This window comes from Gobius niger, assembly GCF_951799975.1.
Source record: "Gobius niger genome assembly, chromosome: 2".
Classification (NCBI taxonomy): Eukaryota; Metazoa; Chordata; class Actinopteri; order Gobiiformes; family Gobiidae; genus Gobius; species Gobius niger.
Genome location: NC_136853.1, coordinates 35973145 through 35991720, shown reverse-complemented (window position 1 = coordinate 35991720; position 18576 = coordinate 35973145). Strand labels below are relative to the sequence as shown.

Sequence of the window (18576 nt, the reverse complement as noted above, 5' to 3'; positions counted from 1 at the left end):
ACTGAGGTAGATGATCTGGACCGACCATGGAAGTTGCTGCGTTCAATGCCCTAGGACGAGTTTGTTCAAATGCGAGGATTTACCCGACCTCCTGTTGGTTGCCTTGTAACCATGTAGTGTACTTTTTTGTTCAGACAGTCATGGTGCACGTGTGTACCAATTTTAGTTTAGCTGTTCCAAACTTGATATCAGGTCGTTGCCATGGCAACACTCTGACTTTTTTGATCGGGGTCACGTGACGGATGTCTGTGCCAAATTTTGTTTGTCTACGACAAAGTTCACTTTTTTTCTTCATTCATTTTTATTCGGTGCTCTGCAGGGGGCGCTATCGCGCCCATTTTCAAAATTCCTATATCAAAACATCTGGGGCCGACGACTCGACCAACGATTCAAGTTACACTAAAATCGGCCACAGTATGTGCGAGTTATGACTCTTCGAAGGTGACGGCGAGCGCCGAAAACGAACGCCAAATTCATGACGTTGCCATGACAAAACCGGAAATCCTATTAGAAAGTTTTTAATAACTTTTAATGCCCCACATGTGTAGATGATCTGGAGCGACAGGGGAGTCGCTGCGTTCAACGCCCTAGGACGAGTTCGTTCAAATGCGAGGGCATGAAATGGCGCCTTCGGCGCCATGTCGCTCTTCTGGCCAATATGGCCGCCCCAAGGTTGGTTGCCTAGCAACCGCGTAATGTACTTTTTTGTTCGGACAGTCATGGTGCACATCTGTACCAATTTTGGTTTGGCTATGCCAAAGTTGATATTGGGTCGTTGCCATGGTAACACGGTGGGAAAATGGGCGTGGCCATAATTTACTTTTTGATCGGGGTCACGTGACGGATGTCTGTGCCAAATTTTATTTGTCTACGACAAAGTTTACTTTTTTTCTCCATTCATTTTTATTTGGTGCTCTGCAGGGGGCGCTATCGCGCCCATTTTTAAAATTCCTATATCAAAACATCCGGGGCCGACAACTCGACCAACGATTCAAGTTACGCTCAAATCGGCCACAGTATGTGCGAGTTATGACTCTTCGAAGGTGACGGCGAGCGCCGAAAACGAACGCCAAATTCATGACGCTGCCATGACAAAACCGGAAATCCTATTAGAAAGTTTTTAATAACTTTTAATGCCCCACATGTGTAGATGATCTGGAGCGACCGGGGAGTCGCTGCGTTCAACGCCCTAGGACGAGTTCGTTCAAATGCGAGGGCACGAAAAGGCGCCTTCGGCGCCAGGTCGCTCTTCTGGCCAAGATGGCCGCCATACAGATGGTTGCCTAGCAACCGCGTTATATCTTTTTTTTTTTGGTTTCATAAGACCAATCACTGTGCCAAATTTTTTTCGTCTGCGACGAACTAAAATTTTCGCGTTTTTCGGGATTTTGGGGGGTCTGGCCATAGGCCGCAATGTTAACGTCGTTTTTCCAGGGGGCGCTGACGCGCCTTTTTTTTTAATTTTTGAAATTTGGAGATGTGAAGTTTTTTCTTTTCACCAAATTGAATTTTGGGCAAAAATTCAGGACTTTTCGTCGGTGGGAAAGTGGATTTCTGGGGGAGAGGAAAAATAATAATAATAATAATAATAAGAATTAAAGCCGCAAGCGGCATTTAGAGGCCCTCGCGAGCAGCGTTGGCCGGTTGGCGCACGCCGTCGCACGCCACCGCAATAACCGGGGGGCGCTGCCGTGCCGTACGTGGTTAAAATGACGCTGCCACCCTCGGTTGAGTTTATAAAAGAGCAAAGGCAAGAAATGCGCCTTTGGCGCCAGATCACGCGATATTTCCCAAAATGGCCGACTTTGTGTGGGTTGCCTAGCAACCACGTAATGTACTTTTTTGTTCGGAACGTCACGACGAAGGTGTGTACCAATTTTGGTTTGGCTACGCCAAACTTTATTTCGGGTCATTGCCATGGCAACACGGTGGGAAAATGGGCGTGGCCATAATTTACTTTTTGATCGGGGTCACGTGACGGATGTCTGTGCCAAATTTTGTTTGTCTACGACAAAGTTTACTTTTTTTCTCCATTCATTTTTATTCGGCGCTCTGCAGGGGGCGCTATCGCGCCCATTTTCAAATTTCCTATATCAAAACATCCGGGGCCGACGACTCGACCAACGATTCAAGTTACGCTAAAATCGGCCGAAGTATGTGCGAGTTATGACTCTTCGAAGGTGACGGCGAACGCCGAAAATGAACGCCAAATTCTTGGCGTTGCCATGACAAAACCGGAAATCCTATTAGAAAGTTTTTAATAACTTTTAATGCCCCACATGTGTAGATGATCTGGAGCGACCGGGGAGTCGCTGCGTTCAACGCCCTAGGACGAGTTCGTTCAAATGCGAGGGCACGAAAAGGCGCCTTTGGCGCCAGGTCGCTCTTCTGGCCAATATGGCCGCCATACAGATGGTTGCCTAGCAACCGCGTAATATCTTTTTTTTTTAGGCTTCACGTGACCAATCACTGTGCCGAATTTTTTTCGTCTACGACGAACTAAAATTTTCGGGGTTTTCGGGATTTTGGGGGGTCTGGCCATAGGCCGCAATGTTAACGTCGTTTTTCCAGGGGGCGCTGACGCGCCATTTTTTTGAATTTTTGAAATTTGGAGATGTGAAAGTTTTTTTTTTCACCTAATTGAATTTTGGGCAAAAATTCAGGACTTTTCGTCGGTGGGAAAGTGGATTTTGGGGGGGAGAGGAAAAATAATAAGAAGAATAATAAGAAAAACTCTTACAATAACAATATAGCGCCGCCTGCGGCGGCCCATATTTATATCGTCGGAAAGGTCTCACGTCCAGTAACCCACCCGTGAGGTTCATTGTCGAATACGAGCGCGTTGCGCTCGTATTTTACCACTTCTTTGTCAATATTTCTTAATGCGTTTTTTTTTCTGATTTTTTTGCGAGCAACAACAAATATGCCGCTTTCGCGGCAAACACCTATATCATTGGATAGGCCTCGATGCCCTGAGTCACTATAGTAGTGTTTTGGGCATTGGGAAGTGGCAATGGTCGATGACGAGCGCGTTGCGCTCGTCATCGACTACTTTCTTGTCAATGTTGCGCCTTGCCTGGATTTTTCACCTGTTTTCACACGAGCAGTTACAAATGTGCCGCTTTCGCGGCACACGCCTATTTCACCGGACAGGGCGTGGTGCCGGGAGTCCCCCCTATTACTGTCTCATGCATGGGGAGCGCTCCGCGCTCTGTTTCTTGAGCGCTATGCGCTCTTTTCGGGACGTGCGCTACGCGCACGTCTTTCTTCAGTGCGCTCCGCGCACTGCCGTACAATTACAATAGGCCCGAGCCCTGCCAGGCCGCTCGGGCCTAATAATAAGAATTAAAGCCGCAAGCGGCATTTAGAGGCCCTCGCGAGCAGCGTTGGCCGGTTGGCGCACGCCGTCGCACGCCACCGCAATAACCGGGGGGCGCTGCCGCGCCGTACATGGTCCTACTGTCCCTGCCACCCTCGGTTGAGTTTATAAAAGAGCAAAGGCAAGAAATGCGCCTTCGGCGCCAGATCACGCAATATTTCCCAAAATGGCCGACTTTGTGTGGGTTGCCTAGCAACCACGTAATGTACTTTTTTGTTCGGACGGTCATGACGAAGGTGTGTACCAATTTTGGTTTGGCTACGCCAAACTTTATTTCGGGTCGTTGCCATGGCAACACGGTGGGAAAATGGGCGTGGCCATAATTTACTTTTTGATCGGGGTCACGTGACGGACGTCTGTGCCAATTTTTTTTTGTCTACGACAAAGTTTACTTTTTTTCCCCATTCATTTTTATTTGGTGCTCTGCAGGGGGCGCTATCGCGCCCATTTTCAAAATTCCCATATCAAAACATCCGGGGCCGACGACTCGACCAACGATTCAAGTTTCACTAAAATCGGCCACAGTTTGTGCGAGATATGACTCTTCGAAGGTGACGGCGAGCGCCGAAAACGAATGCCAAATTCATGGCGTTGCCATGACAAAACCGGAAATCCTATTAGAAAGTTTTTAATAACTTTTAATGCCCCACATGTGTAGATGATCTGGAGCGACCGGGGAGTCGCTGCGTTCAACGCCCTAGGACGAGTTCGTTCAAATGCGAGGGCACAAAAAGGCGCCTTCGGCGCCAGGTCGCTCTTCTGGCCAATATGGCCGCCATACAGATGGTTGCCTAGCAACCGCGTAATATGTTTTTTTTTTTGGTTCCATGTGACCAATCACTGTGCCGAATTTTTTCCGTCTACGACGAACTAAAATTTTCGGGGTTTTCGGGATTTTGGGGGGTCTGGCCATAGGCCGCAATGTTAACGTCGTTTTTCCAGGGGGCGCTGACGCGCCATTTTTTGGAATTTTTGAAATTTGGAGATGTGGAGGTTTTTTTTTTCCCCTAATTGAATTTTGGGCAAAAATTCAGGACTTTTCATCGGTGGGAAAGTGGATTTTGGGGGGGAGAAGAAAAATAATAATAATTAAAGCCGCAAGCGGCATTTAGAGGCCCTCGCGAGCAGCGTTGGCCGGTTGGCGCACGCCGTCGCACGCCACCGCAACAACCGGGGGGCGCTGCCGCGCCCTACGTTGTTAAAATGACGCTACCACCCTCGGTCGAGTTTTGAAAAGAGCAAAGGCAAGAAACGGCGCCTTCGGCGCCAGATTACGCTATGTTTCCCAAAATGGCCGACCTCCTGATGGTTGCCTAGCAACCACGCAATGTACTTTTTTGTTCGGACAGTCATGACGAAGGTGTGTACCAATTTTGGTTTGGCTACGCCAAACTTTATATCGGGTCGTTGCCATGGCAACATGGTGGGAAAATGGGCGTGGCCATAATTTATTTTTTGATCGGGGTCACGTGACGGATGTCTGTGCCAAATTTTATTTGTCTACGACAAAGTTTACTTTTTTTCTCCATTCGTTTTTATTCGGTGCTCTGCAGGGGGCGCTATCGCGCCCATTTTAAAAATTCCTATATCAAAACATCCGGGGCCGACGACTCAACCAACGATTCAAGTTATGCTAAAATCGGCCACAGTATGTGCGAGTTATGACTCTTCGAAGGCGACGGCGAACGCCGAAAACGAACGCCAAATTCATGGCGTTGCCATGACAAAACCGGAAATCCTATTAGAAAGTTTTTAATAACTTTTAATGCCCCACATGTGTAGATGATCTGGAGCGACCGGGGAGTCGCTGCGTTCAACGCCCTAGGACGAGTTCGTTCAAATGCGAGGGCACGAAAAGGCGCCTTTGGCGCCAGGTTGCTCTTCTGGCCAAGATGGCCGCCATACTGTTGGTTGCCTAGCAACCGCGTAATATCTTTTTTTTTTTGGTTCCATGTGACCAATCACTGTGCCGAATTTTTTTCGTCTACGACAAACTAAAATTTTCGGGGTTTTCGGGATTTTGGGGGGTCTGGCCATAGGCCGCAATGTTAACGCCGTTTTTCCAGGGGGCGCTGACGCGCCATTTTTGTGAATTTTTGAAATTTGGAGATGTGAAGTTTTTTCTTTTCACCAAATTGAATTTTGGGCAAAAATTCAGGACTTTTCGTCGGTGGGAAAGTGGATTTCTGGGGGAGAGGAAAAATAATAAGAAGAAGAAGAATAATAATAAGAAAAACTCTTACAATAACAATATAGCGCCGCCTGCGGCGGCCCATATTTATATCGTCGGAAAGGTCTCACGTCCAGTAACCCACCCGTGAGGTTCATTGTCAAATACGAGCGCGTTGCGCTCGTATTTTACCACTTCTTTGTCAATATTTCTTAATGCGTTTTTTTTTCAGATTTTTGTGCGAGCAACAACAAATATGCCGCTTTCGCGGCAAACACCTATATCATTGGATAGGCCTTAATGCCCTGAGTCACTCTAGTAGTGTTTTGGGCACTGGGAAGTGGCCATGGTCGATGACGAGCGCGTTGCGCTCGTCATCGACTACTTTCTTGTCAATGTTGCGCCTTCATTGGATTTTTCACCTTTTTTCACACGAGCAGTTACAAATGTGCCGCTTTCGCGGCACACGCCTATTTCACCGGACAGGTCGGGTGCCGGGGTCCCCCCCATTACTGTCTAATGCATGGGGAGCGCTCCGCGCTCTGTTTCTTGAGCGCTGCGCGCTCTTTTCGGGACGTGCGCTACGCGCACGTCTTTCTTCAGTGCGCTCCGCGCACTGCCGTACAATTACAATAGGCCCGAGCCCTGCCAGGCCGCTCGGGCCTAATAATAATAAGAAAAACCCTTACAATAACAATATAGCGCCGCCTCCGGCGGCCCATATTTATATCGTCGGAAAGGTCTCACGTCCAGTAACCCACCCGTAAGGTTCATTGTCAAATACGAGCGCGTTGCGCTCGTATTTTACCACTTCTTTGTCAATATTTCTTAATGCGTTTTTTTTTCAGATTTTTGTGCGAGCAACAACAAATATGCCGCTTTCGCGGCAAACACCTATATCATTGGATAGGTCTCGATGCCCTGAGTCACTATAGTAGTGTTTTGGGCATTGGGGAGTGGCCATGGTCGATGACGAGCGCGTTGCGCTCGTCATCGACTACTTTCTCGTCAATGTTGCGCCTTGCCTGGATTTTTCACCTTTTTTCACACGAGCAGTTACAAATGTGCCGCTTTTGCGGCACACGCCTATTTCACCGGACAGGGCGTGGTGCCGGGAGTCCCCCTATTACTGTCTGATGCATGGGGAGCGCTCCGCGCTCTGTTTCTTGAGCGCTGCGCGCTCTTTTCGGGACGTGCGCTATGCGCACGTCTTTCTTCAGTGCGCTCCGCGCACTGCCGTACAATTACAATAGGCCCGAGCCCTGCCAGGCCGCTCGGGCCTAATAAGAAAAACCCTTACAATAACAATATAGCGCCGCCTCCGGCGGCCCATATTTATATCGTCGGAAAGGTCTCACGTCCAGTAACCCACCCGTGAGGTTCATTGTCAAATACGAGCGCGTTGCGCTCGTATTTTACTACTTCTTTGTCAATATTTCTTAATGCGTTTTTTTTCCAGATTTTTTTGCGAGCAACAACAAATATGCCGCTTTCGCGGCAAACACCTATATCATTGGATAGGCCTCGATGCCCTGAGTCACTCTAGTAGTGTTTTGGGCATTGGGAAGTGGCCATGGTCGATGACGAGCGCGTTGCGCTCGTCATCGACTACTTTCTTGTCAATGTTGCGCCTTCACTGGATTTTTCACCTTTTTTCACACGAGCAGTTACAAATGTGCCGCTTTCGCGGCACACGCCTATTTCACCGGACAGGGCGTGGTGCCGGGAGTCCCCCCATTACTGTCTAATGCATGGGGAGCGCTCCGCGCTCTGTTTCTTGAGCGCTGCGCGCTCTTTTCGGGACGTGCGCTACGCGCACGTCTTTCATCAGTGCGCTCCGCGCACTGCCGTACAATTACAATAGGCCCGAGCCCTGCAGGCCGCTCGGGCCTAATAATAATAATAATAATAATAATAATAATAATAATAATAATAATAATAATTAGGGCTGTGCAATTAATCGAAATTCGATTATGATTTCGATTACAACAGTAAACGATTACAAAATTAGCATAATTGCAAAAAGACGATTATATTTTTTTTTTCCAATTTTTCCCAAAAAAAAAAAAGTCAATTTTTTTTAATGTTTTTTTCAAAAAATTTAATTTTTGGATTTTTGTCACTTTTTTGCTGGATTTGGGTCTTTTTTTTATGGATTTTTGTCACTTTTTTGATGGATTTTTGTCTTTTTTTCTGCTGGATTTTTGTCTTTTTTTGCGGGATTTTTGTCACTTTTTTGCTGGATTTTTGTCTTTTTTCTGCTGGATTTTTGTCTTTTTTTTTGCTGGATTTTTGTCACTTTTTTGCTGGATTTTTGTCTTTTTTCTGCTGGATTTTTGTCTTTTTTGGGGGGATTTTTGTCACTTTTTTGCTGGATTTTTGTCTTTTTTGGGGGGATTTTTGTCACTTTTTTGCTGGATTTTTGTCACTTTTTTGTTGGATTTTTGTCATTTTTTTGCTGGATTTTTGACACTTTTTTGCTGGATTTTTGTCACTTTTTAATGTTTTTTTTTAAAGGCAACAAATAATCATTTAAATAATCGTGATTTCAATTCTGACAAAAATAATTGTGATTATTATTTTTTCAATAAATCGAGCAGCCCTAATAATAATAGTAAAAGCTACCTCAGTAAAAAAATCTTTTAGCAATAGGTGGCGTTCACGTTTTAGAATCTGATGATGTCATAATGTCAGGTGGAGGGCAAGGGCCATTATAACTCTATGGGAGAAATACAGTCTTTGTAAGAAATCTCCAAAAGAAAAATTAACAAATGTTTTTCCTCATCTGTGTTGATTGGATTCACAAACCTGAGATATTATTTATTATGAAGGCAGTTGCTCCCCAGAGTATTGAGACCTTTAAAGAAAAGCCTGAAAACACATTTATTTAAAAAGGCCTATTAAGATAAGATAAGATAAGATAGTCTGTTTCTATGTAGCCTTTGACTGTTTTGTTCTTGTGCTTGCTTTGTTTTACTCAATGCTCATTTTGTTTGTATCTGATTTTATTCATCTGTTGTAGCATCTTGAGGCTTCTTTGAAATGTAAAGTGCAATATAAATAAAATGTATTATTAGTAGTATTTCATCATTTTTATGTCTGAAAGTCCTTTCAACTGGACAACATCACGCTCATGTTTTTGAATATTGACACCACTTTTGGACGCCTTTTGCTGGAGAATTATTGGACATTAGTTTACAGAGGAGACAATGAAATGAGACAGTGTTTGTTTCGTGTGGATTCTCCCAGTGACGACTAAGATATTAAAGGTTCACTATGTAAATTTTTTATGTGGGAAAAACTTTCTGCGTATTTGACCTTTTAGTGAGTCAGTGGCTTTGTTGGTGCAGCATGACACCTTTGCTTTCCCTCACAGTGGCCTTCATGACGCTCCAGAATCATCAATCAATCAAACTTTATTTATATAGCACTTTACAGCAACACCAGGAGGACCAAAGTGCTTCACAGAAAGATAATCATCATGTTTTGGGGTTTCTGGCAAGTTTCTGGTACGTACCCCCCAAAAAACTTTGATCCTGGAGCATCATAAAGGCTACTGTGATGGAAAACAAAGTTGTCATGCTGCACCTATAACCACTGAGTCATTTAAAGGTCAAATACGCCCAAATGTATTTTATTTATTTTTTCACTTAGAAAGTTGCATAGTGCACCTTTAACCAAAAAATAAGACAACAAATCTGCAGTTTGCCAGTCACCATAGTTAAGCCATGGATGCTTTAAACTATGGGCTCTTAAAGTGTTCTCATGTCTCACGTCAACGCAACCCATTAAATCCTTCCTTTAAAAAAACATCTTCAGTTCAGTTTTAAACAAACCCAGACTTCTAATGCTGCAATTTGCCGATGTAACACAACATTGAAGCAATACAATGTAAATGTTCATACTGCACAAGATTTTCTGCATAAACAATACAATCGACGCCACACGATTAGAGATTTTAAGCTCTAAAGAAGCTTTATACTGTCATAACTGAGCGATGTCAGTCTAATCCCACACACAAATGCCATCATTGTATTATTTTCAGACAAAGACAAAAGTCCCTACAATTTACCTCGCTGAATTTCCCTTGGCAGTATTTTTGAGCTTGCGGTACGTGGAATATTTCGTCCATGTAGGGCTCCCGCTGCTCTCGGGTCACTCTGGAGAAGACGAGGCAGGAGACGAAAAAGTTGGTGCTGCATAGAGCCGTGAAGATGTAGCCTTCAAATTTCTCCATGGCTTTACGGTCGATCGATTTAAAACTACAGTCAGTGCAAGGCTAGCTTTGATACGGTTTTAGACGCATTACGACACGGTCTACACGAAAATGCAATGCGTCTCAGTTCATAAATTTGAGAGAAAACGCAGAAATTGAAGTGTTTGATTTTTGACAGCTGGCGGTGCCCTCCGCTTAAACGCCCGACGACGAATAGCGTCAAGTTCCAAAGGTTCCTATGCTGAAATCAGGTTTTATTCACGTATTCTCTTAATTTGAACAAATAAAAAGTTACAACCTATCTTGAAATATAAATAGTGGAAAATAGCATTTTACATGATACTATCACAATCCCCCATTATGTTTGTTTTTTATATTTCATTTTGAGCGGTGTCACTATGTTATGGTTCCCCCTACCGCGTAGGAGTGTAGTTTACACGAAGAGGAGCGCTTCCGTAAAAACGTGGTGTATAGAAGTTTAAACTAAAATATGCATCTAACTCAAGAACTAGAACTTCACCCCGGCCAAAGAGTGACTCAGATGCTGTTCATAGATGTTAAAAACGCCGCAGAGCTGAGGAAGAGTGCCGTGGAGGGTAAATTCAATGGTGCCTTGATCAATCCTAAAATGGTAAGTAATTAATGGGAAAGGAAAAAAACGTAGTGTACCACTACTTGTAGATGTTAATAATTCGCATGTCTGTGAAATTATATATTTATTTATTTATATATAGCTATTAAAAAAAAATATGATCCGCGTTTACAATTTCACAGCATAAATCGCTGACTAAACTTAGTTCAAAATACGAATTTTGTCGTGAACAGTAGACTGCATCTGTTTTCATTGACAAGCAGAGCCATTACCAATGTATGTTTGAACTGTTTTTTACTCTGTATTTTCATTACAGTTGGTGAGCCCTTTCCAGGTGCTAGTGGCAGCAACCAAAGCATTGCATTTACAGAACATTGGCAAAATGAAGACAAGAAGTCTGTTTTCAGAGATCATTTTCAATCTTTCACCTACCAATAATGTAAATTGTCCACATCTAAACTATAAAATTAAGCAGGTGACTATCAGAATGTTTCCAATGTAATCTAAATTATGTTGCAGATCTCAGAAGCCTTTAAACGGTTTGGTATCTCAGATGGAGACGGTTCAGTTTTGGTGGTTTTAGTTCATAACCAGGATGACCCTCCGTCACTGTCAGACATCATACGTCAAGTGGATGGACAACAGGCCCCAGTGGATGATGTGTCCTCTCTCTCAGATACAGCCAAAATCAAAAAGGTTTGCCACCATCCTTTTACCTTGCATTACATGATAATATTGGTGCAATTAGAAATAGCAGAAGTAGGATTGATGTAACAAAACGTCTTACCTGTGATTCTTTAAATCTTCAATATTTGTAACTCAGAGTTTTCCTTGCAGTTCTTTAAAATCACCCCACAGGAGGAGAAAATTGGGACGCTGTTGGACGCAGTTGTGTGTAGAATGGCTATTAAGGATGTTCTATAACACCTATCCCCATTGTCTCTACATTCAATGTGCTGTTTGAGTAAATGTTAAATTGTTCTGTCTGGCCTAGTAAAACTTTTTACGTCCCTCAGTCTGTCTCATCTTTTTTTGTGTTCTTTTTTAGTGTATTGCATTTGTCAAAGGATCAATTATAGCCTCCTTCTTCCTGAAGTTCAAAGGAAGTGGGGGCAGGCAGTTGGATGTCCCTTGTTCTTTTGGACTAACATTTAAACATTTTTGCCCCTCTCTAAGTTATTATTGAACAGAGGCACGTGTTTGTCTTAACAAACTAAACATCATCCTATATTTTTCCTTTCACTGTTCTAAATATAGGACTTGGCTCCAAAAACCCAGCCAAATTGCTAGCATGAGTGGCCATGCGCCATTAGTCCATCAAAATACAGTCTATGCATTGTACACATTTTTGGCTTATTAAAAATGACATTACGAAAAGAATAATTCTGTTAATTATTCATTGTACATAATTACTCCCATGTGGAAGAAGAAGAAGAATAAACTTTATTTATATAGCACCTTTCACAGATAAAATCACAATGCTTTGCAAAGAACAAGACTACTGTATTCAGTCTGTCTTCAACACAGTCTCAGTCTGGGAAGTTCATGAGCTCATCTTTCCCGATGTTGCCTCCACTGAGGATACAGACCACTGTCTTTCCCTCCAGATCAGGGATTTTATTATTGACAATGGCGGCAAAGGCAGCAGATCCCGAGGGCTCCACCACCAGTCCCGCACTGTAGAGAGTGGACACCGCTGATTTGAGCTCTTCATCGCTCACCAGGATAATCCCCTGCACAAATCGCTGGCACAACTCGAAGGGAAGTTTACCTATCAAAACAAATAAAGACATGTTTTTTTTTTTAAATATCTATATCAGCCAGGAGTGTAAAAAATAAATAGAAAAAGGTTAGTCATCTACTTATTGCAACAAGGACATTTGACATAAATATGAACCATGCAATAAAATGATTAGATATGAAGTATATTATAAAAAGTAAAGTTATATCATGAAGTCAGTGGAGAATAAACTCTTACCTGCAAAAGGTGGTGCGAGTCCTGATGCTATACTCTTAGAATCCATGCCCACCGGCTTCTTCTCAATGAAACTTTGGTACATGGTACAGGCTTTAATGAGATCAAAACGTGTCTTGAGAAATCATTAAGGAAACAAATAGAAAACTAAATTTTACCAGTCCAACCCTAACCTCCATGTGGCTCCACGCCATAGATCCTGGTTTTCTCACACCCCGACAGTTTAATGGCAGCAGCGACACCTGCCAGCAGTCCCCCTCCTCCACAGCACACCACCACCACATCAGGGTCGGGCAGCACATCCAGCACCTCAAGACCAAGACTGCGCATAGAAGTTTAATAAAACAATACCAACATGATACTGTGTGTGAGACGTAACTGTCAACGGTGCATTTAAAAAGTACCTTGCATGTCCTGCTATGAGGTCCAGATCATCGTAGGAGTGCAGAAAGGTCATGTTTTCCTCCTGAACACAGCGGTTCACCACGTTCATTAGACATGGGGTAGGGACTCTCTCAACATCTACTCCAAACCTCTGGGGAAAAATAATACAAGAAACCACAATTTAGAGTGCAATTAAACACATATACAAAGTGGGAAATACGCAAAAGGTGACAACAGACTTTAAATGGCAGGGAAAAAAGGCATTACGGACCTAAAGTGCATGCTGTCTTTGTCCTTAGTTCTGTGCATACTTATATACTGTCTGTGTGTACACTAGCTAGAACACAGCAGAGCTTTTTTTTATTTATTATTATTCATTATTTATTCATTTTTTAAACAAAACAATTCCCAAAAAATAAAATTCTGACCTGTATAAGAATAGACCTAGATACAGGGGCAGTCTCTGGCATCACCACCTTCCCCTTTGTTCCATAATGTTTTGAAGCATATGCAAAAGACTTCCCATAGTTCCCAGCAGACATTGTGACAAAATGACCATCCTTTGGTCTTTTTGCAAACTGGTGAGCAACGCCTCTAATCTTAAAAGAGCCTGTCAAACACAAAAACACATTGAACACAGTGCCATCTATTCTTATTTATTTCATTATATTTATGTCTTTTCATTCCAGTCACAAGTGACATTAGAAAAACAGACAATATACTGACCAGTCCTCTGCATGTTTTCTAATTTGATGTGGATGTCACAGTTGGTGCTGAGAGGCAAAGTGGTCTGTCTCCAAGGAATGATGGGAGTTTGGATGACACCCAATGGGCTGCTCCTCACCACCTCCTGGGCCTCTCTGAGGAGCTCCAGGGTCACTGTGTCTGCAGATACTTCAGCCATCTAGGTTACAATTATTACATTGATAATTACATTTAAACTTAAAGCCACACCACGTAGAATTTTACCCAATAAATCAAATCAAATCCTCATAAATGTACAAACAAATTTATAATACATGACTGTAACTTTAGCAGTAGTGGGTACATCTCCAGCTCGTCTCCATGGAGGTGTTGACCTAAATCAGCAAAATTTGAGATTTAAACAGATTACGTTCATCCAAATGCATTCTTTGATTACCCACTGCAGTAATAGACTTTTCTGTGTTGAGCTGATCATTAGGAGCATGCTTTGTTTGACCGGCAACATAGTCCAAAATGTTATGCAGTGTGCCTTTAATGTGACATCTTATTATTTGAATGTTAAATTTACAAATGAAATAAATGTCATTCATGAACGCTTCATGGGCTACTTTCTTAAGATGTATTGCTAGATTGTTTCTGCTGAGCGGCAGACCCCAGAAACCTGCAGGTGAGCCTAGTTCAGCCTGGCTCGTTATCATGTAATACACGTTTGCATCTCATCTTTACAAAGCATGCATATTTCAACAACTAGTCAGGCCATTGTTTAAGGTGTGGGTTTTTGCTTACTTGAAAATGTTTTAATATTCAGCACAGTTAACCCGCTGGGTTTTCCACGTTGGTTGTTGCGCCGCGGCTCCCGTTCCTGTTGGAGACTTGTTTTGTTTCTACACGGACACTTCAACCAACGGACCTCAAACATGGCGCTTTACTACAAGTGCACAGATGCTGTAATCCAGTATATGATCATCTAAAGCCCCGACAAAACAGTATTTGGTTGAAACATTGATGCCATAAAAAGATGGCCCTTGTTAGGCATGTTGTGTGCGCCATGTCAGGAGGTGTTGACAGCTCTGTGGCCGCGTTGTTATTGAAGAGACGAGGTGAGGGGGACATTTTAATTGTTTAATTATTTTTAATTATTTTTAATTTTCAGAGTGTGTTCAACCAAGACGCACAAATGACTCTCATATGCCTTCAGGTTACAATGTAACAGGAGTGTTTATGAAGAACTGGGACTCTCTGGACGAGTCGGGGGTGTGTACCTCAGAGAAGGACTGTGAAGATGCTTACAAAGTGTGTCAGAGTCTGGACATCCCCTTCCACCAAGTGTCATTTGTTAAAGAGTTCTGGCATGAGGTTTTTACGTGAGTACTTCATGTACACTTTTGAGATATTTCCTTCATAGCGTAACTTTTTTCTTTTCTTCCCCCCCCCCAGTAAATTATTGAAAGAATACCAGAAAGGAGGAACTCCAAATCCAGACGTTATTTGCAATAAGCATATCAAGTTCAATCATTTCCACAAATATGCCATCGACACTTTAGGTATGTGCATTATTCTCTGTGAGGCTGTCTGCAACACCTTTAGAAATAAGACATATTTTTGGTGGTGAATAGGTGCTGATGCAATGGCAACAGGTCACTATGCCAGAACCTCACAAGAAGATGAAGAGGTGTTTCAACAGATATACACTGGCCCTCCCACCAAACTGTTCAGAGATAGATTTGAGATCAGAAATCGTAAGTGTGGGCCTCTTCTCACTTTTATCATTGCCCTGTACAGACCTTTTTATTGTATTTGTTGTTGTTGTTATTGTGCCCAGCTGTTAGATTGCATCAAGGGGCAGATCTCCTCAAAGATCAAACATTCTTCCTCAGTCAAATCCCGCAAGATGCCCTAAGACACACCCTGTTCCCATTGGCTGGACTCACCAAAGAGTTTGTCCGGAAAATTGCTGCAGAAGCAGGTCTTCACCATGTTCTCAAGAAGAAAGAGGTGAATTACAACAGACATGAAGACTGTTTTTAAATCATTGTGGATTCTTTTTAAAACAAAGACATATTAATTAAAACGTCATTAAAACATAATCACAAATATATAAATTTACATTGCAGAGTATGGGCATCTGCTTTATTGGAAAGAGGGATTTTGAAAACTTTATTTTGGAGGTAAGTATTGGTTATTTTAGTACAGAGAGTACATTAAGATTAACATTAAACCCAACTTCTGTTGCAGTATCTTGACCCAAAACCAGGCAACTTTGTTTCTATTGAAGATGGGACTGTAAAAGGAAAACATAATGGTGTGTTCATCAGTATCAAATGAAACAGTTATCAAATGGAAGTGCAGCTCACAGTGCTCTGGTTTCCCCTTAGGCTGTTTCATATGGACACTGGGGCAAAGAGCCAGAATAGGAGGCCAGAGAGACCAATGGTTTGTCGTGGACAAAGACATAACTACTGGAGATGTGATGGTGGTGAGAAAATTCAATGTAGTTTCAAGTTAAATGGGAAACATTTTGTTAAATCAACTTTTTTGAATTTTTAGCTAAGTTATAATGTTAGACCTTCTTCAAAAACATACCTGGTGTAGTATTTTGCCATATTCACTTAGTTTTTAGAAATTCTGTTCAATATTCTTCTCATCTTGCAGAGATCTGTATAACCCGGATTGTGTTCCGTAATAGATAGAATCTAGAAGTCTCCTCCACATTGATAAAGGCACACTGTGTAACATTATATACAGAACATGCTCTTGATGAGGAGCTAGCCACAGAAAAGGCTATTTTTGCAGTCCGAAATCAAAGAATGGATTTGGATGAGGACCTAACCTAATGAAATGTCTGCCTTTTGTCAGCATCTCCATGGAGAAGAGCTGAACACCTCCACTCACAGCAAACACACAAGTTTGTTTTGGTGTTAGTTACTTGTATTTTTTTCCCCTTGTGTTAAATATTACGAGGTGTGGCTTTAAAGTCCATAAACTGTCAGTTAGTTTTGAAGTGTATTACATACAAACTGCATTTACCACAGCGCCTTTGATTAGTTACAATGCATTTTAGCAAAAAAAATAGTAGCTCGTAGGGTGCTCAACAAACTTTGAGACGCAAAACAATACTTGGTGATGAAGTCTCCTTTCTCTACCAAAATATGATTTCAAGTTCAATGTGACCAATGTAGGTTTATAAGCCACAATTATGCATTATATCTCCCTTTGCATCTTTGCATTGGTTAATTAAATAAAAACAATCATCTGTATTTGTCTCTAGGCCCCGAACACTCTCCATCCTGCACTGTTTCGTGACACGATCAAGACCGATCGTTTTCACTGGATCACCATGGAGCCACCACGAGAACTGGTCCAGACTCAGATGATGGAGTGTAATTTCCGCTTCATTCACCAGATGCCTCTCAGTAAGCATTTTTTTGGGATCACAGACCAATGTCCCACATAGCCGTTACATATACATTGCTTATACTTTTGTGCTCTGTTTCAGAGCGGTGCACTGTAACTCTGAACATGGATGGGACTGTTTGGATCTCAGTGTCTGAACCTGTCAGAGCTCTTACTCCAGGACAGGTAACTGTATAACAGGGTATACAGTATGTATGAAGTATGCTATTTACTGTACCCTCTTCCCCTTGGATTCATGTTTATTTTGTCGTTTCCCTTTCCAGTTTGCAGTTCTGTACAAAGGTGATGAGTGTCTAGGCAGTGGGAAGATCCTGCAGTTGGGTCCAAGTCAGTTCACTCTGGAGCGCGGTCGAGAGCAACTGTTAACAGCTACACAAGTCCAGAAGCCCAGTCCTGAACCAGTCAGCTGAGTGAAGTGTCCCAGGAACAACACAGTTGCATTCAGTTAAATTAGTGGCCTTTTCACCTCAGAGAACACTGTCTTAGACTGGACGTCCCGCTTTCGACTAGTGGAGCCTTTGATAGTGCATTAAGTGCATCAATATCTGAAAATTGTCCTGGCTCCTGGACGATAAAAACTGTCTAATGCATAACGGTAAGATGTTCTGAGCAATGGTTGGTGCTTCTTTTTATACAGTATATTGCCATAGCTTTTAAAGAAGTCTATTGATGGATTTTAAACAACTTTCACTATTATGGAACTACATTTAGCTACAGTAGAAAGGACTTGTCCTGTTTTCTTGAACTTTTTCTTTCCCACAAGAAGAATGTTTTTACATTTTTCAAATCTGTGAAATAATGTAACCCACATGACTCATTCAGTCTGTTCGATTACTCAACATTTTAAACAGCCCAAATCATGACTTTGTTTCTCTGATTACTTTATATTGTTGTCATATTCACAAAGGCCCTCATTTATCAACATTGTGCACATAAATGGTTTATATTTTTTGGTGTATTTGCAATATACGCTAGAAGGTGTGTGGTATTTGTGTGTTACGGCAGTACCACACAAATACCACCGTACTTGAATGAAACACCCAAAAATATTCATGTATCAGGAGGCCTCACCCATGGTTTTTATGCAATGTGCGAGAAATGCACTTCTCTGGTCCTCATGACAGGGATCTGACATTGCTGTAGCACCAGCCCCTGGTGGCCAGGGGTAACGCCGAAAGACACTGCTATGTGAAAAAAAGTGCTATGAGCAATGTGACAACACAGGGGTAGGTGTCATATTTTTAACCACAGCACTAAAAAGTGGAAGCCTTTAAAAAAAGAAAGAAAGTAGAAACTTAGACCACATTAAAAATGAGTGGATACAATGCTGCAGCCAGACCAGAGCCTGGGCCATGATCTGAAAAGTTCAATCTTGCCAGGGCGCCAAATTGCCCCCCATGGACATTTCTGTGCCACCGCTGCTTCTAGTTTCTCTGTTACGGGTTATAAGCCTCAGCGCTCAGACTCGCGGCGTGTAGCATATGATGCGTTGAATCAAACTAACGCTGTAGCCGCATTTCATGTTTAAAGCACCAAAGAGGATTATATGAAATGTGAATATGCATGTCATGTACATGTACTTGAGTAACGATTTGAAGAAATTGTTCTCCTTAGAGTAGTTTTATCATACAGTACTTTTTACTTCTACCTGAGTTAAATTATAATGCAGTATCTGTATTCTTACTTGAGTAAAAATAATGCTTACTATTTCCACTTAAATAAATATTTATCTGGCAAATGC

General features: G+C 42.4%; 4 protein-coding genes across 4 annotated transcripts in view; 2 read left to right on the top strand and 2 right to left on the bottom strand.

The window, feature by feature from the left end:
• alg10 (ALG10 alpha-1,2-mannosyltransferase) overlaps positions 1 to 9954 on the bottom strand; it is a 41731-nt gene extending 31777 nt beyond the window's left edge. Inside the window, exon 1 of the mRNA XM_079551566.1 lies at positions 9622 to 9954. Coding sequence (XP_079407692.1) covers positions 9622 to 9786 — 165 coding nt within the window. The 5' untranslated portion in view covers positions 9787 to 9954. The remainder of the gene's footprint in view (positions 1 to 9621) is intronic.
• Positions 9955 to 10177: 223 nt separating this feature from the next.
• On the top strand, positions 10178 to 11365 carry tprkb (Tp53rk binding protein). The gene is made up of 4 exons (XM_079552033.1): positions 10178 to 10396; positions 10674 to 10796; positions 10877 to 11053; positions 11195 to 11365. The coding sequence occupies exons 1-4, from the start codon at positions 10256 to 10258 to the stop codon at positions 11279 to 11281; spliced, it is 528 nt and encodes a 175-aa protein (XP_079408159.1). The 5' UTR covers positions 10178 to 10255; the 3' UTR covers positions 11282 to 11365.
• Positions 11366 to 11857: 492 nt separating this feature from the next.
• Positions 11858 to 14265, bottom strand: LOC306960069 (L-threonine ammonia-lyase-like). Its single transcript, XM_079552343.1, has 7 exons — positions 14208 to 14265; positions 13443 to 13620; positions 13145 to 13326; positions 12737 to 12867; positions 12506 to 12654; positions 12336 to 12425; positions 11858 to 12128 (listed from the first exon to the last, which is right to left on the bottom strand). Exons 2-7 carry the CDS (start codon positions 13618 to 13620, stop codon positions 11887 to 11889), a joined length of 972 nt encoding a protein of 323 aa, XP_079408469.1. The 5' UTR covers positions 14208 to 14265; the 3' UTR covers positions 11858 to 11886.
• A 71-nt stretch (positions 14266 to 14336) lies between these two features.
• On the top strand, positions 14337 to 17556 carry trmu (tRNA 5-methylaminomethyl-2-thiouridylate methyltransferase). Its single transcript, XM_079551756.1, has 11 exons — positions 14337 to 14521; positions 14620 to 14785; positions 14859 to 14965; positions 15038 to 15160; positions 15244 to 15416; positions 15536 to 15589; positions 15657 to 15723; positions 15797 to 15897; positions 16690 to 16834; positions 16918 to 17000; positions 17099 to 17556. Exons 1-11 carry the CDS (start codon positions 14440 to 14442, stop codon positions 17243 to 17245), a joined length of 1248 nt encoding a protein of 415 aa, XP_079407882.1. The 5' UTR covers positions 14337 to 14439; the 3' UTR covers positions 17246 to 17556.
• The last annotated feature ends 1020 nt before the right edge of the window (positions 17557 to 18576 follow it).

Bases quoted from the DNA above. Each gene is read 5' to 3' on its own strand.
- tprkb (XM_079552033.1), top strand. From the start codon at position 10,256: ATGCATCTAACTCAAGAACTAGAACTTCACCCCGGCCAAAGAGTGACT. The intron at 10,797-10,876 runs GTAAATTGTCCA...ATTATGTTGCAG, and splicing joins ATCTTTCACCTACCAATAAT to ATCTCAGAAGCCTTTAAACG. The intron at 11,054-11,194 runs GTTTGCCACCAT...TTTTCCTTGCAG, and splicing joins ATACAGCCAAAATCAAAAAG to TTCTTTAAAATCACCCCACA.
- LOC306960069 (XM_079552343.1), bottom strand. From the start codon at position 13,620: ATGGCTGAAGTATCTGCAGACACAGTGACCCTGGAGCTCCTCAGAGAG. The intron at 12,655-12,736 runs GTACTTTTTAAA...TTCTATGCGCAG, and splicing joins CTCATAGCAGGACATGCAAG to TCTTGGTCTTGAGGTGCTGG. The intron at 12,426-12,505 runs GTTAGGGTTGGA...ATCTCATTAAAG, and splicing joins TGGCGTGGAGCCACATGGAG to CCTGTACCATGTACCAAAGT.
- trmu (XM_079551756.1), top strand. From the start codon at position 14,440: ATGGCCCTTGTTAGGCATGTTGTGTGCGCCATGTCAGGAGGTGTTGAC. The intron at 14,522-14,619 runs GTGAGGGGGACA...ATATGCCTTCAG, and splicing joins GTTGTTATTGAAGAGACGAG to GTTACAATGTAACAGGAGTG. The intron at 14,966-15,037 runs GTATGTGCATTA...GGTGGTGAATAG, and splicing joins ATATGCCATCGACACTTTAG to GTGCTGATGCAATGGCAACA.